The following is a 17,226-nucleotide window of genomic DNA, read 5'->3' on the forward strand; positions in this document are numbered from 1 at the left end:
ACAAAAGGGTTTGTAAAAGCAACAGTGTTTTACATGACTGTTCTCAGTCTGCTTTCCCTCAGGAAAACTTTCAGCATCTGTTAGTCAAGAAATTCCTGGTAGGGATGTGCAAACAGGCTCGATGTCGAACAGATTCAGCATTGTATCTGTTCGGTACAATGGTCATTTCGGAGGGGGGTCGTGACCTTTTTTTAAAAAAATTGTACTTACCCCCTGGAGGGGCTTCTTTAAGGCCATGGGGGGGTCTCTGGAGGTTCCTCCCCCCCCGCCATCCTCCGTTATGTTGTAAATCACCCTGTTTGGGCAGTCTTTGGCCTGTTCCGGCCCTCACCCCCGTCACAATGACATGCACTGTGGCCTCCAAAATGGCCACCGCGACAAGGGTTAGGCCTGGAATGGGCTGAAGACCGCCTAAACAGGGTGATTCACAACATAACGGAGGTTGGCAGGGGGAGGGGGAACCTCCAGAGGACCCCCCCAGCCTTGGAGAAGCCCCCCAGAGGGAGTAAGTACAAAAATAAAAAATAAAAAATAATTATTTAAAATCACAAACCTCCCCCTGGACCGATGAACCGGGGGGGGGGGGGTTGAGGGGATGCCAGACCAAATCGGCCCAGTCCAAATCAGACACGAACCAAACCAAGCCAGCCAGTTTTGTGCACACCCCTAATTCCTGGCAGGGCTTTTGCAGGGCCCCTGCGTAAGAACAGTTTGTGGAGCCCCCGCTCTGTTTAATCGATATCAGTTCAGCCCAGCCAGAACAAGAAGATTCTCTGTCACTGTTTGGCAGTGCCCCACCCCCACCCACAGCATGGCGCCTAGGGCAACTGCTCCTCATTCTCTCTCCCTTCAAGAAGGCCCAGTTCCTGAGCACTGCCAAGGATTGTGGTGCTCATTCTGGATGCACTCTCATTTAATGTGGGATGCAAGCTGGATGTCATCAGGTCCAAACTGAAAATGCACTCTAAAATGCTTCTCACTCTCCTGCAGCCAAGCACTGCTAGGGAAGATCAGTAGAGGTGGCTGAACTGTCTTGAGAGAAGCTTGTCTGCCATTACTACATTGAAGAATCCTTAAGAAACTTCCAAAGAATCCCAGAGGTCCTGGGGACCCAGTTTAAAAATCTCTCTCTCTCTCTTATTACTGTAGTAGCTAGATTTATCTACTAAAATTATTGGAGAAAACAGAAAGTGACTATAAGCAGGGTGATCAAATGCAATGCTGGACGAAGCGCTTCCACATTTAATAGTTGGGGAGAAGGGGAGATTCCAGGAGGTACTGTTTATTATGCAAGGGTGAGAAAAGTGCCCCTGCAATTTCCCCTTCTACACAACTATTACAGGCATCTAGTTATGCTATGAGCAAATAGTTAAACACATTAAAATAGTTAAATAGTTAAACAAATTGTGGGACATTGTTCTGTTGACAAAGTTAACCATATATTTCTGAGTAAACTCAGAAGATTAACCACATTCTTTAAAGATAGAAAGCTCAATTGTTAGAGGTTGGAAAATCAAACAATGTGAATTTGTTAAGTCTTGGTTTTTAAATTAGATTTTAAGCTTAATTTTAAAGGGGGAAATATTGCATAAGTTCATGCATTAATTTGAAGCTTATCATTCAAAAATGCCATTATTGCACAAAACTGTTCTCAATTACTTGACCCTCATTCAACTAGACATAATACATTAATTTCATAGAGGTAGCCAAGTCCCATTGACTTCTGAGTCTCAGTTAAGTTTAGAACATCTAATTTGCACACAAAACATTTATATATTCTGGACACAATCTTAACTCTTTCTTTTTCTTTTGGATGGATGACAATTGCCAGAGGCTCATTACAAAATGCCATTAAAGGGGACAAGAGACATCCCTGACTTGTACCATTAGCAAAGCAAAAGATTTCAGATAATCCTTCTTAGCATCTGGTCACCCTACTATGTGCAGCAAAAGTCAATAAGTCCCACTGTGTTCAATGAGGCTTAATACTCTTTAGGTAGCTGCATCTAGGATTGCAGCCCTGAAGTGCCAAAAATGACAGTCAGCTATATGACAGTCTCTCCCCACAAGTAAACAGTTACTCTTTTGTGTAGCAGAATGATAAGAGACTGAGCTGTGAACCAGGAAGTCTCTCTCTCAAGTTACACTTCTTCCATGAAATAAATAGTGGGCCTTAGGTGAGGTACTATTGTCTCATAGCCTCAACTCCACCTCTGCTCTCTGAAACATGGGTGTTGCCATTCCGATCCAGTAGGTTTTCACATTTTACTTACAAAGTGCTTACAATTTCTGAGGAACACTCAGGAAAGAATGCTGAGGTAATGCACACCAAGTTTTTTGAGCACTGCAACGTGCTATTAAGCTTCTTTTAAACTGAGTATGCTATATATTTTTTCCCCTTCAGCCTTCGGAGTTACATAGCCTGCTGAGGAATCCTCACACATCTGCCATGGAATTCCTGCGTAGCACAGAGGATTCTGGAGGATGCTGTAGGACAGGCAGGCAGTTCATATAGGACTGCTCGGCACCTCTGTGGCCCAACACGGATTTGAGAGTGTGCTCTGGGCTGGGTGAAGAACAGGTTGTACAGGGCCTAGGGCAAAGCCCTGTGCTGGGCCCCTCGATGGAGTGCTGGGACCCCAGCACCCTGAGGGCAGTCCAATCAGCTTCATGGTGGCTGCATTTACGTAAGCCTCCACAGAAGTTTGGGTCACACAGCGACAGATTGGGTGCACTGCATTGTTGTTTCCAAAAAATGGCAGCTGCCACAAAGTACCCTGGGCCATTGTTGATTCCCTGTCACCCACGTAAGCCCCCATATTTATTATTATTATTATTATTATTATTATTACATTTATATCCCGCTCTTCCTCCAAGGAGCCCAGAGAAACTACATACTTGAGTTTCTCCTCACAACAACCCTGTGAAGTAGGTTAGGCTGAGAGAGAGGTGACTGTCCCAGAGTCACCCAGCTAGTCTCATGGCTGAATGGGGATTTGAACTCAGGTCTCCCCAGTCTTAGTCCAGCACTCTAACTACTACACCACGCTGGCTCCAATAACCAATAGTTCGAGTTATGCTGTGATGGGGAAAGAAAACCCTCCCCCTGCTTTTTTTTTTTTTTTAGCTTCTCCAAAGTGCTCCAGACTACTACTAGTTCCCTGCTCCCTATCTAGGGAAGAGAGCTGGTCTTGTGGTAGCAAGCATGACTTGTCCCCTTAAGCTAAGCAGGATCCGCCCTGGTTGCATACAAAAGGGAGACTAGAAGTGTGAGCTCTATAAGATATTCCCCTTAGGGGATGGAGCCACTCTGGGAAGAGCATCTAGGCTCAAAGTTCCTTCCCTGGCTTCTCCAAGATAGGGCTGAGAGAGATTCCTGCCTGCAACCTTGGAGAAGCCACTGCCAGTCTGTGTAGACAATACTGAGCGAGATGGACCTATGGTCTGACTCAGTATATGGCAGCTTCCTATGTAGTTTGGGGAAGGCTTACCTGGGTGAAAGCAGTACAGAGCACTTTGTGGGTACTGGCCACCCCATTCATCTTTAACATGGCAATGCACCTGTCCCTTTGTTGCTTCAGTGGGAAATATAAGAATGATTCCAAAGAATGGGAGATATAAGAATATAAGGGAGATGAGAAAGTGTCCAAAGAATGTTAGCGGATGCCATGCAAATTCACAGCATCACCTGCTGGCAATTTGTGAAAACCCCATCTGTTTTCAAGAATGACAGACAGATTTTCCATGAATTGTCAGCAGATGGCACTGTGAGTTTGCATGAGATCCTTTAATGCCATCTGGACATGTCCTTATATCTCCCATGGAATTTTACAATTAAACTGGAATAAATTACTTGCGGATAAATCCAGCCTTTCCCAGAGGCAGGGATTTTCCCATTTATGGATGGGGAGGCAGGTGGGAGAAGGCAGCAGCATGTTATGTGGCAGTGGTGTCTTCTCCTGGCTTTTCTACATGGGCCCTTGGGAGTCTGTCATGGGCCCTCAGAATGGCACCTGACTTAGCCAATCCCTGACATCACCCTGCAGCCTCTTGCCCTGCAGCCTCAGTAGCTTGTTTTGCAGAAATCAATAGGTAAACTTTTTCACAGCACAGAGATAAGCATTATCACCTACTGAAGTCTGTTGATTTGTTTTCATTAAAGACATAGTTACAGGAACCAGCTACAAACGTGGCAACCCAACCACTATGTTCCTTGGGGCAACTCTGTCTTATGTATTCCAAAGGCATGCTAGTAGACTGCAGCAAAAGCAATGAAGTCTCATGGACCAAAGACTAACATGGGCATAATCTATTTCAGCTAGCAGCCAGATAGCCCGCTCTTCTTCCAAGGAGCCTAGAGCGGTGTACTACATACTTAAGTTTCTCCTCACAACAACCCTGTGAAGTAGGTTAGGCTGAGAAAGAAGTGACTGGCCCAGAGTCACCCAGCTAGTTTCATGGCTGAATGGGGATTTGAACTCAGGTCTCCCCGGTCCTAGTCCAGCACTCTAACCACTACACCACGCTGGCTCAAATTATCAAATTTGACCATTTGGTCTCAGCACTGCAGTCCTTCGGAATGGCTAGCTTATTTACAGGAAGGAATTGTCCCACTTTAGCTAATAATTTAGACCATTTATAACTACATGTTATGCTAATCACATCATTGCGAGATGTGTTTAAGCTAGCAACATTCTCTCTCTCTATATAAAAAGCAGCAGTTGGAGTACCGGTCTGAATTGGGAGGTAACCCTTCCTCTGCCATTTTCCTGTCAGAACTCATACCTCCCAAAAGTGTGTAGGAGGAGAGCTGATCTTGTGGTATCAAGCATGAATTGTCCCCTTTGCTAAGCAGTGTCTGCTCTGGTTGGCATTTGAATGGGAGACTACTGTGTGAGCACTGTAAGACATTCCCCTTAGGATATGTTTGCTCTGAGAATAGCATCTGCATACTAGCATGCAGGAGGTTTCAAGTTCCCTCCCTAGCATCTCCAAATAGGGCTGAGAGAGACTCCTGCCTGCAACCTTGGAGAAGCTTCTGTCAGTCTGTATAGACAATACTGAGCTAGATCGACCTCTAATGGTCTAACAGTATATGGCAGCTTCCTGTGTTCTAAAACTATTTGCTTCTCTTTCCCCTTGATCACACTCAACATCAAGCCTGGCTTGTCTCCACCTACTGCTTTTTATTTACTCTACAGTGGCTTGGCCTACCCTGGCTTCTGAAACAGGTAAAGTGATTTCACAACAGATCTGGTTGTACTTGCTATAGAATAGCTACAACTAATTCCAAATAGCATTTATCATTTAGATAGCCAGGGAAGTTAGTATTGTAGATGTGCACCCCCTAAAATGTGGTATTAAAACCCATCTCCAAAATTAACCAAAGACATAAAACTGGGAGAAAACAAGAGACAGTGAATTGTGACCAAACTAATGACAATGGGTACAGCAACCAGCCTCAGAATTGATAAGGAAGACACTGAAGAGGTGGATAGCTTCTGCCTTTTAGGATAACAGTAAAGGACCCAGCAGTCAAAAAATATGCCGCAGACTAGCACTTGGTAAGGTTGCAATGAAGGCCATGGAAAGGATATTTAGTGCTGTGACGTGTCAATACATACAAAGATTAGAATCATTTGGACAGTGGTTTTCCCCGTGTCACTCTATGGATGCAAAAGCTGGACTTTGAAGAAGCAAAATAGAAAATGTATTGACGCTTTTGGACTTTGGTGCAGGGACTGGGCCACCATAGGGCGAACGGGTTCAAAGAACCTGGGCTGCCACCAATCAGGGGCCGTGAGTGTGGCCCCACACATTCCCCTGCGTCTGATGTCAGATTCGGGGGAGCGTGATTTCAGTCTCAAACAGGGCTGTGCAGCCCCGTTTGGAGCCGAAATCAGCGCACGCTGCGTTGGCAGCATGGTCAGAGTGACTCTTCCTGCCTTGAAGGCAGGGAGAGCCGCTCCTGGTTTCACTGCCAAGGCAGCGGGGCTGATCGATCTCCCTCCCAAACAGGGTCACATGGCCCCATTTAGGAGAGAGATCGGCCCACGATGCATTGGCAGCTCGGCCGGAATGGCTCTCCCTGCCTTTAAGACAGGGAGAGTTACTCCAGCCCATGCTGCCCAACATGCTGCCATGCAGCCCCATTTGGGAGGGAGACCACATCCCCCACTTCTGATATCAGATGTGGGGGTGTGGCTAGCCAGGCCCCTGAATCTGACATCAGACACAGGGCTAGGGGGCCATGGCGGCAGCTGCACATGGGCCACAGCCAGCCTCCCTACACTACTGCTTTGGTGCTGGAGAAGACTTTTGAGGATCCCATGGACAGCCAGAAAAACAAACAAATGGATTATAGAACAAATCAATCCAGAATTTTCACTTAAGGCACAAATGACCAGGCTCAAACTATCATACTTCGGACACATTATGCGAAAACCCAGATCCCCTGAGAAGTCCATAATGCTGGGAACAGTTGAAGGGAAGAGAAAAAGAGGACGCCCAGCAGCAAGGTGGATGGACTCGATTACGACAGCAATGAATGCACCACTGAGAGGCCTTAAAGGCCAAGTTGAAGACAGATCACCCTGGAGAGAATCTATCTATGTGGTCGCTAAGAGTCGACACCGACTTGATGGCACTTAATCAATCAGTCAATCAATTCCATAGAACAGTTATCATTTAGATAGCCAGGGAAGTTATTACTGTAGAGGGAAGTTATTACTGTACTCCAAAATCAATCCAAGATGCAAAACTGGGAGAAATCAAGAGACAGAGAACCAAATAGGAACAGTGACTTCAAGCGGTAGCAAGTGCTTCATCCCAGAGCTTTCCCGCCCCCCTTTTCATTCCCCCACCCACCAGACTAGAAATGCACAACAAAGTGTCAGACAATAACCGTATATTATGGTCCTATAGCTTGGATTAATTATTTTTAAAGCTTCTGTTATGTAAAGATGCCTCATTCACTCAGTCCTCTACCACATAACAAAACAAGCAGCACAAACTGTTGCAGCCAGCCAAGTAGGTAGGAGACTTTAGCATCTCAGGAGCCAGGCCAACTCATTAGCCAAGAACTGGGATGGGTGAGACCATATGTGCTGAGGAAGGTATACTCCCTGTAGAATCCAAGGGAAAGAGTTGTGGTATGCAAGGACAAGGCATTGGTGTGGAATCAGGAATATTAATAGTTTAATGAAACAGAAAATATGAACAGAGGGACAAGTGTAGACTGCTTTGCAGTGCTCTTCCTGCTGGCTTTTTGTTAGCTCCAGGACTTGTATACCAGTAATTAAAGCCCCATTCAAAAGCTGGACTGGATCAAGGAATGGATTGACTAAAAACACCACACCTTCCCCTGAAGATTTCAGCTGGCCTGTTACTGACCTCTCTTCCCACCCTAACCTTTCCTGCAATATGGTCTTGTACAGAAAGAGAAAACTAGCCTGAACATAAGAACAGCCCTGCTGGATCAGGCCCAAGGCCTATCTAGTCCAGCATCCTGTTTCACACAGTGGCCCACCAGATGCGTCTGGGAAGCCCACGGGCAAGAATAAAGTGGTGCCCTCTCCCCTGCAACTGGTATTTAGAAGCATCTTGTCTCTGAGGCTGGAAAGTGGTGTGCAACATTTGGCCTAATCCAAAACAACAGTACCTGACCCATGAAGATGTCAAGCAAGCTTCATTAATCAGGTAAATAAACTGAAAACATTAATTGCATTACCACAGTAAATATTTAAGGTGTAGCAAAATCCTCACTCTCCTATAATAACTGGATATTCTAGCATTGCTCCTGCTGGCAGACAGAGACAGCTGGAGCATATCGGCTTATGCTACTATAAATCTTTAAGGCGTCATAAGATTTTGTGGCTCCTATGCATATTTACTCAGAAGAGGTGTGCATAGGATTGCAGCTTGAATACCTATAGTTAATAGACAATTAAGTGGGCCTTTGGTGCTGGAGAAGACTTTTGAAGATACCATGGACAGCCAGGGAAACAAACAAAAGTTGAAGGGAAAAGAAGAAGAGGACGACCAGCAGCAAGGTGGATAGACTCAATTACGACAACAATGAATGCACCACTGACTGAGAGACCTTAAAGGCCAAGTTGAAGACAGATTATCCTGGAGAGAACCTATCTATGTGGCCGCTAAGAGTTTACACCGACTTGATGGCACCTAATCAATCAATCAATCAATCAATCAATAATGTGTTCTAGCTACACATATCAAAGACACAAATCAGTGTATTAATGTATTTGAGTGGCCAAGAGTCAGAACATGTTTATAATAATTAAGAAAAAAGATCAGTAACCCCAACAAATGCAGTTAACACACATTGCCATTTTGCAATTGAGCTTCTTCTATCTAGCAAGGGTTCTCAAACTTGGGTCCCCTGGTGTTGCTGGGCTACAACTCCCATCATCCCCAGCCACAATGGCTGTGGCTGGGGATGATGGGAGTTGAAGTCTGAGAACCCCTGCTAGATGGTCTTTAAACTGAGCTGTGAGTAACAACCTCCCCCAATATTTTTGCCACCTTCTGTTAGGCACCCCTTGCCTGGGATTAGATGCTGTATCAATTGAGTTGCCATTGTTACTGGGCTGGGCTGAAATAATATCCTTTTAAAACTTGCTTAGTTCACCCCTTTTTTTAAAAAAAAAAGTGCCTCTCACTAACTGTTCTATACCGGAAAGAGGTTAAGCAGCTACATTTCAACACTCAGAGGAAGTGGAAACAGACAGTCATACCTCAGCCTTCTAACAAAAATGTTCAATGGCTACTTGGCAGTTTGTTCCTTCAGAGAGCTTTCGCCTCTGAATATCTGTTACCCTGCCTGTCTGATTTTGCCCAGCTGCTTGTACTCTCCCCACCCACCCCTGCCCCAACTTACCCCTCTCGTTTCCCTGGGAGAGAAAGCACGTGTCTGCAGATACTTCTCCTGCAGAAGCACACACAGCGGTGTCTGGCTGCAAGTGTTAAGCAGGTTCTGTCAGGCTAGCTGTGTGCACACACAGGCACTGAAGAGGAAGAAAGGGTGGACCAGAGGAGGACGGAGCACTTCCCAAACATTGCTGAGCCAACATGTGGCTTGGACAGGTACAGAGGAGGCTGTGGGCGGGACGGGAGCAAGTCTAACCCGTTCTTCTACCTCTTCTTCCTCCTCCCATTAGGTTTTGTCAATGCACGTATGTGGTTTTGTCACAGAGTAGTTTCATTTTATATGCTGCTATTTTGTGAAGAAAGAATGGTTAGGCCATGACAGCTTTCGACAGGATGCACAGTCAAAGGGTTACTTCATACATTATGTTGTTTTAGGCATACTCCTCAGCTCCCCCACCCCCCCTTTTCAATTTGGTATAAGTCACCTAAATGCAGTGCCTGAGCCAGGCAAACATATGTGTTTGGAAATACATGTATAATTCAGGTGTACTCATCAAAAAACCAGGACATTTTAGGGAGAAATTCATTGTGCAAGTGCCCATATGTCTTCCCCATTCAAACTCAAAGTGGGAGTGTACAGTATGTGTGTGGCTTGGGGAGGGGGAGGAATACGTTTTCCATGAAGTGTGCAGAAGAGTGGAGCCAGGGGGGTGTAGCAAGGTTGGAGTGGGCCCTGGGACAAAAGTAAAGATGGAGCCCTCACCCCCGCTTTTTCTTCTCCCCCCCCCACACACCCCATGTCTTTGTTGCAGAAGTATAAGGGCATGGTTAAAAAAAAAACATTCTCTGCATGCCCTTTCTGTGAAAATATCACACACTCCCCACATGATGCCTCTCAATGCCATTTGCAGGGGAGCAACAGCAGGAAAAAGGGCATGCCTCACCTCTTGCCTGTGGGCTCCCCAGAGGCATCTGGTGGGCCACTGTGTTAAACAGGATGCTGGACTAGATGGGCCGTGAGCCTGATCCAGCAGGGCTGTTCTTATGTTCACACACACACACCACACACTTGCTTATGAGCGTTCCTCTGGTTCAGAAGTACAGGAGAACATTGTTAATTGCGGGTCCAACACTAGCACTTTTGCCTATCCGCAGCTGGGTAATTAGCACCTGACCATACGGGGGGGGGGATGGGAGGACAGGTTAAACCCATGGGTCAGAGTGGGCCGGAAATGACCTCAGAGGTCATTTCCAGCTGCCATTTTGTGTTTGGGAGCCATTTTATGTCTCATTTAGTTGAAGAAATGGGGCAAAAATGACAATTTTTGACCAATTTTTGGCTGATTTTCTTCCCCCTGGGCAGCATGGTAGGGCACTTTTGGGGGGTGATTTGGGTGGGAACGGGGACAAAAGCCATGATTTTTGGTTGATTTGTGGCCATTTTGAAAAGTCCGGGAACCTAGCCCCCTGATTCTCATAAACCTAATGCCCCATTTTTTGCAGAGTCGCTATCCAAGCCCCCCCCCCCGAACGGAACCCCTGAAAATAACGGGGTTCTCCTGTATATTTATTTTGAACAGATACCTACTATGGACATGCATATCTCCTGAGAGGGCTCATCTTTTTTTGAAGTCAAGATGAGCTGGTAAGTTGGGCAGTTGAGAGAGGGAGATTGTAGAGAGAGCTGTTGTCCAGGCGGCGGGGGGCACTTTTCTTGGGGACCCAGGGACATTTGTCTCCCACCCCATCCTTGTTCAATGTTAGCTACCTCCCCTCCCCAAGTGGCGCAAAAGCTACCTACTCCCTTGCCTTACATCATTGTGCTGGGCTGGACAGCTGTAAGCAGCTTTCTCCAAGCTATGCTCTGGAAGCAGAAGTGTGTCAAGGTGGGGAAGAAGAAAAAGAACAATTAACAAAAGTAACAGAGTACAGCAATGTAACAAGGCGGGGGCAGGTTTACTCCCTTCAGGGCTGCTCAACTTTGGCTCTCCTGCAGATGTTGGCCTACAGTTCCCACAATCCCTGGCTATTGGCCACTGTAACTGGGGATTATGGGAGTTGTAGCTCAAAAATATCTGGGGGGCCTAAGTTGAGCAGGCCTTTTCTACATGCTCCTTTTCATATGAAGAATAGGTCCTCCACACCTCCACTTCATGGGTGAATGAGACAGACATGCTTAAAAGACACATGCTGCCCCACTGTGTCTAATTTGGCCCTCAGTTATGTGCCCAGTCTGCCTGCCACATAAAGTGCACCGTGTCCCTTATACTCTAAAGAAAAACTGCCTCTTGGCCCTTATCACACAGCATGGCCAGAATGGATTTGGCCACTGTAAATCACTCAACATTATAAACGTCAGTCTTTTATTTGCCCACAAACACATCTACAGAAGTCCAACAAAGCAAGTACTGTGAAAATGGCCTACTCTGTTCCGAGTAGGGCCTCATTTAGAACATGTCCCCGCACCCTGTGATCTGCCCTTCAGGAAGACCAGAGCTTTTATAGTCCTGTGTTCTAGTTCCTTCCGTGCAAGTTCCAAGTGGCTTAATCTTGTCCAAAAATATCCACAGACAAAAGATGCAAAGCTCTGGCAAGACTTAAAGACATTTGACATGATCATAATGTCGGTGTCCAGCCTAATGTGTCTTTGAAAAGCAGCTTCATGAGGAGGATTGGATTGGGACAGTGGCGCTGGGAGCTCCATTCCCATGTCATTTTTCTGATGCAAATGGCTCTGCCTCCACGTACCATTTGCCCCATTAAGAAAAAGCCAATGGCTATAGATTTTCTCTAACACGACTTTTGGGTGTGTGTAATTTACATTGAGAAAATAGCATGGGAGGAGAGAGAATTAAGCTCCCTCCCCAGCACTGCAGTCCCAATTCAGTCTCTTCACCCTGCCAGCTGTTTTTAAAATAAGCATAAAAAGACAGATCTCCAACATCCCACCTAGTTTGGCCCTTATAGTTAAACTTCCATTGGCACCGCTCTCTATGATTTAAAAAACCACCACCTATTTTATGTATACATATCTTCCTATAGAGCAGATCCTTCTGCTATAACCTGAGAATTGCACAAGGGACACAGAACTTTGAATGGACAGCCCATCACCTGCTTTCATCCCCAAGTACAGTTCAATGCTTGTCTTGGAGAGAGACAGAGACAGAGACAGAGACAGAGACTTAGTAGTTCATTTGGAGCCGTTAAAGGGGACAGGTAGCAAATAGATATAGGGAGCAGAAAAAAGAGCAAAGTGCAAGGATATAGAAGACATAATGGGCAAAACCACAACAAGCTCTAACAGAACTGTAATTAAAGGCAACAAGGTTCGTAGGATGGTGGTCTCCACACAGCCACCTGTGGGACTGCCAAAGGGCGCAGAGCCAGCAGGAATTGTATGGAGATGCCAGTTTATAAACTGTTATCTACACTTCATTGGCTGTATGCCACAGTCCTGTTTGGTCATTGACCAGCAAAATTAGATATTCTGCTTCTGAAGTGGAAGAAACATCTTGGGCAAGACTGTGTGGAACATGAAAGTGAGCTAGAAATTACTGTGAAGATCTCCTAGCCTAAAATCCCATAGAACTACAGACTGTCGTTAGGACAGTCTACTGCCATATACTGAGTCAGACCATTGGTCTATATAGCTCAGTATTGTCTACACAGACCGGCAGTGGCTTCTCCAAGGTTGCAGGCAGGAATCTCTCTCAGCCCTATCTTGGAGAAGGCAGAGAGGGAACTTGAAACCTGCTCTTCCCAGAGTGGCTCCATCCCCTGAGGGGAATATCTTACAGTGCTCACATGTGGTTTCCCATTACCAGGGCAGACCTGCTTAGCCAGGGGGACAAGTCATGCTTGCTACCACAAGACCAGCTCTCCTCGTTACAAGAGGACTAATTCTGGCACATTAAGTTTAGGAATAACATTTCTCAGGTTATTCAGAATCTGTGACAGGATATTAATCTTGAGAACTACTGACAGACTATAGTTCTACAGGAGAGCAGTTTTCCTATTTTCTTCTTGCTATTTTCATACCAGGCTGATGTACTTTAAATTGCTTATTAAAAGACAGCACCAGCAGGCCAAGGGAATGCAATGAAAAGGTCATGTTTTGGATTGCATAATCCCTCACAATAAACATTGCTATCTTACTGCCATGCTGGAGACTTGCTCTGGTTTCTTTAATTATAAACAAACAAGAATAAGTCTCCTTTGCATCTCCCAATTTGGAGCATCCTCCGAATCACATTGTATAAGAGATGTTGTTACTATTACAATGGAGGGCATGGTTCTGAACCATGTGGATATCAAAGTAATGGTGGAATCTGCAACTAAATTGCATTGGAATTAATAAGACTAAAGTGCATAGTTAAATAATTAAGACAGCAATCCTATGCACATTTATGAGGGGGAAAGTCCCACTAAATTTGTGGGACTAACTTCCAACTTTGTCAACATACTTAGGGTTCCGCTGTAAATCCTATTGATTTGAAAAGGACTTCATTGCTAAGATGCTTTAGAGACCTATGTTATTCCAGTGTTATTCTAGAGAACTCTGGAGTTTCTTAGAAGCTTATCAGGAGTTCTTCAATGAGAAAATCAATTAAGGGAGGACACACTTCCCCGAAAGACTGTTTTCACTTTGCTACTGAGCTTCCCTCATTAACTGTGCAGCTGCAGGGAATTTGGAGTACACTCCAAACATTAGTTCGCATACAATGATGGAGAGATGCTGCAGGCCTCACCTGTGCCTTGTGTGAACTTAAATGAACTGTGGAATATTTATTATATTTATTATTATTATTATTATTATTATTATTATTAATTCAATTTCTATACCGCCCTTCCAAAAATGGCTCAGGGTGGTATACACAGAGAAATAATAAATAAATAAGATGAATCCCTATTCCAAAGGGCTCACAATTGGGGGAAAAAACATAAGATAGACACCAGCAACAGTCACTGGAGGTACTGTGCTGGGGGTGGATAGGGCCAGTTATATGTCCAAGAATCCCCTGCAGGGCATAGGGGTTCATCAACAGACAAGTCCATATGGAAAGGGTGCCTTGAAGGTAAAAAGTTTGAAAACTATTGCTCCAGACTAATGACTTATCACACTGTAAAACTATTCCTTGACTATATCACATAAACCCACAGGCTCAGGATTGCAAGACTGAAAATTTTACCATTAAAAAAAAAATCCTACACATAGGCTAGTCTGGAACAGTGACATCTAGTTTTCTATATACAGAGCATCATTCCATGTTGTAGAACACTCAAGCAATCCTTCGCCTATAATATGAAGTAGTGACATCAAAAATAATTTTACCCTGTTGAGCTGTTTGTCTGTTACAGGGGGAGCCAACGTATGTGTCCTTTGGTGCCATTTTATTTTTCAGACAGTGTCATGGAGGGCAGGAATAGAAGGGGAATTTTGTAATGATGGGTGGGCAAACTCCTCTTGGTTTGAATCAGACTCACTTAGAATAAGCCGAACTCCCCCCCCCCACCACCACCACCACACACCTCTGCTAGGAAATAGCTTGATTTATTTCCAAACCAATCTCTACCCCTCCCAGGCCCCATACCCTGCCATCCACCAATAATCTTCCAACCTCTTCCACTTCCGTCCCTCCTCACTTAACTGTCTGCTGGTGCTTCCCTCTGTTGTGTGGCTGGAAAGAAGGGAGATATCTCCTCTTTCCACCTCCAGCACCTGGCATAGAAAAAGTAGCCCCCTGGCAAATGCAATTTTCCCAAGACTATTGCAATGTCAGTAATCCTTGGGAAACTGGCATTCCCCAAGGACTATTTGCACTTACGATCAGAAGGATGCATTACAGAGAGTTAGGAATGTAAAAGGTTAAATTATTCTTATTTATTTATTTATTTATTTTATATCCTATCTGACTCCAGAGGCTCTAGGCCAGTGATTCCCGAACTGGGAGCCTCCATATTTTGCTGAACTACAGCTCCCACCCATAAAATGTAGCTGGGGCTGATGGGAGTTGTAGTTCAGCAACATCTGGAGGCTCCCAGTTTGGGAACCACTGCTCTAGGCAGTTCACAAAATAAATTATAAATTATGAATGTTACTTCATGTTTAAATGTCAAAAGTGCATGTTGCTGCCATTGGTTGACCTTAGTTTCGTTCCTGCCCTAGATTCCAAAACAGATTATGCCACTGCATCAATCTTTGCAATCAAGGTCTGCAAAATATACAACCAAGTCTTGTGTTCAAGATCTTCAGTTTGAGTTAGAAGAAGCTATGCTCCCTGGATTCCATGTTGCCAGCGAGGCAAAGAGGACTTCTGCTTTTTAAAGAGGACTTCTACTTTCTGATACTACATATCTTTATGATATCAATGGGAGCAAGCCAGGTTATTTCCTTGACTACATGTCTATGGTTTTTTGTATGTGTTAATAAACCAAGATGTTTATTACTACTATAAGCAATTTTGGTAGTTCCTCTTCCACTAATGGTAGTATAACTTTGAGGAGAGCTGGTTTTGTGGTAGCAAGCATGACTTGTCCCCCTGGCTAAGCAGGGTCTACCCTGGTTGCATATGAATGGGAGACTTGATCTGTGAGCACTGTAAGATATTCCCCTCGGGACGGAACCGCTATGGGAAGAGCAGAAGGTTCCAAGTTTCCTCCTTGGCATCTCCAAGATAGGGCTGAGAGATTCCTGCCTGTATCCCTGGAGAAACCGCTGCCAGTCTGTGTAGACAATACTGAGCTAGATGGACCTATCGTCTGACTCAATATATATGGCAACTTCCTATGTTGAGCACTGCAACAGCAAAAGGTCCTTCTGCAAGCATCACTGCAAATGCTACACGTTAAGGTTGTTCTCACCAGAGCTACCTGAGTTAATCATCTTCTACCCAGGTAGCTCTGGTCGTCTGCAGTAGTGGGAGCCCTCCCGAGACAGAAGCTCCATCCCTAGGTAGCCCAGATCTGCTACCCAGGTTAAAAGTAAGGTAGGAGGAGAACAAACCCCTTCCTACCTCACTTTCTGATCATCTGTGCCACCTCCGCTTCCAGTTCTACAAGCACTGGAACAAGTTGGTTGGATTGTACCAGCACTCCACATTTCAGTTCACAAGTTGTCTATAAGAGCTTAGTGTGCCTTTTCTGTATCACCAGAGTACAATTTACTTAATATTTAAATCTCCAATGGGTTTGAAGGTAGCTGAAGGTGGCTAAAGCTGAGGGAGAATGAAGACCCAGACAGCAAAGCCCACTAAGAAGTGACAGCTTATAAGGTTCTAGAAAAAGTATCTTTATGCATGACCTAGAGAATCTAACTTTTGTTGGGTTACACCTACTGTTGGAAGAATTATGGGTAACTTAATTATAATTATAATTATATCTCCTTTTTTTGCGGAGAAATATATATTACGTAATGCAATTTGGTGTGATCTTAGTAACAAGAATTTATCTATCTTCTAGATACAGTTCATGCCTTCGAGGGTTTTTTTTTTTTGTTTTTGTTTTTTTAATAGTCACTGAGAAGATGATTTAGCAAAACACGCCTGAGTGACACAGGAAAAAGAATCAGATTTCCAGTGTAGATGAAGCAACCACAGTCACATTTCAGTGCGATGTCTGTGGTGCAAGAGAACTTTTACTTTGCTGGCTCCAATAGGCAACCCTCCATTTGCAGTAATTACACCCACGTTTCTTCTGTACATTTCTTGACTTGCAATAAAATTAGGTGAGCTGATTTCTATACTAGAAATTATACTAGCTAATGAGGAAATTATACTAGCTAATGCGTTACCCCAGGCAGCTCATGTCATCTGGAGCGCTGGGAGCAAAGTGCTCCCAGCTGCTCCAGAAGAGGGTACCACAACTTTTTTTACCCAGCATTTTATCGAGGTAAAATGAACTGTGGTTCGTTTTACCTTCGTAGGCGATTGCGTGAATGATTGTCCCTGGGTAAAAAGACTTCCAAAAGATTTCTGGCAGCGAGCCAGGGGGAAAGTGTAGCTGTGCCGCGTGTGGTGGCTGCTCTAATGAAAGCAGCAGGGCAGCAGTTTGTGACACAGGGCACTCTGGGATGCAGAAAGAGGAAGCCCTCCCACTCCCATCATGCATCACTTCACCACATGCTCATGTGGGCACTTGGCTTGGGGAAGGCAAAGACGCCTCCGATCATCAGCTGGGGTAGGCAGGTAAACACCTGCCTTCCCTGCAGACCTCCCCAGCAGCGGCATGAGGTTGTGAGAACCACCTCAGTAAATTCCTTTTCTCTGTATAACAGCTTAACATAACCTTTAACAAATGTGGTTTTACTTTTTCCATTTTAAAAAACTCGCATAAGAAAGC

The 17,226-nt window shown here is 44.9% G+C and overlaps 1 protein-coding gene and 1 long non-coding RNA gene across 6 annotated transcripts in view; one reads left to right on the forward strand and one right to left on the reverse strand.

The window, feature by feature from the left end:
* Positions 1 to 8,789, reverse strand: part of CRACR2A (calcium release activated channel regulator 2A) — a 127,885-nt gene extending 119,096 nt beyond the window's left edge. Inside the window, exon 1 of one of the 5 annotated variants that reach the window (XM_053251564.1) lies at positions 8,757 to 8,789. Coding sequence is in view for 1 of the 5 variants with exons in the window: in XM_053251560.1 (XP_053107535.1) it covers positions 211 to 237 (27 nt within the window). In the remaining 4 variants the exon portion in view is untranslated. Of the gene's footprint in view, positions 1 to 210; positions 360 to 2,284; positions 2,414 to 8,756 lie in introns of those variants that run through there. The other 4 variants (XM_053251562.1, XM_053251560.1, XM_053251561.1 and 1 more) reach the window with 4 other exon arrangements.
* Positions 358 to 15,338, forward strand: LOC128325788 (uncharacterized). Its single transcript, XR_008307629.1, has 4 exons — positions 358 to 505; positions 5,161 to 5,231; positions 10,470 to 10,534; positions 15,056 to 15,338. It is a non-coding gene; the product is annotated as an uncharacterized LOC128325788 (long non-coding RNA).
* Positions 15,339 to 17,226: the final 1,888 nt, after the last annotated feature.

The sequence above is a fragment of the Hemicordylus capensis genome, chromosome 5 (assembly GCF_027244095.1).
Source record: "Hemicordylus capensis ecotype Gifberg chromosome 5, rHemCap1.1.pri, whole genome shotgun sequence".
Classification (NCBI taxonomy): domain Eukaryota; kingdom Metazoa; phylum Chordata; class Lepidosauria; order Squamata; family Cordylidae; genus Hemicordylus; species Hemicordylus capensis.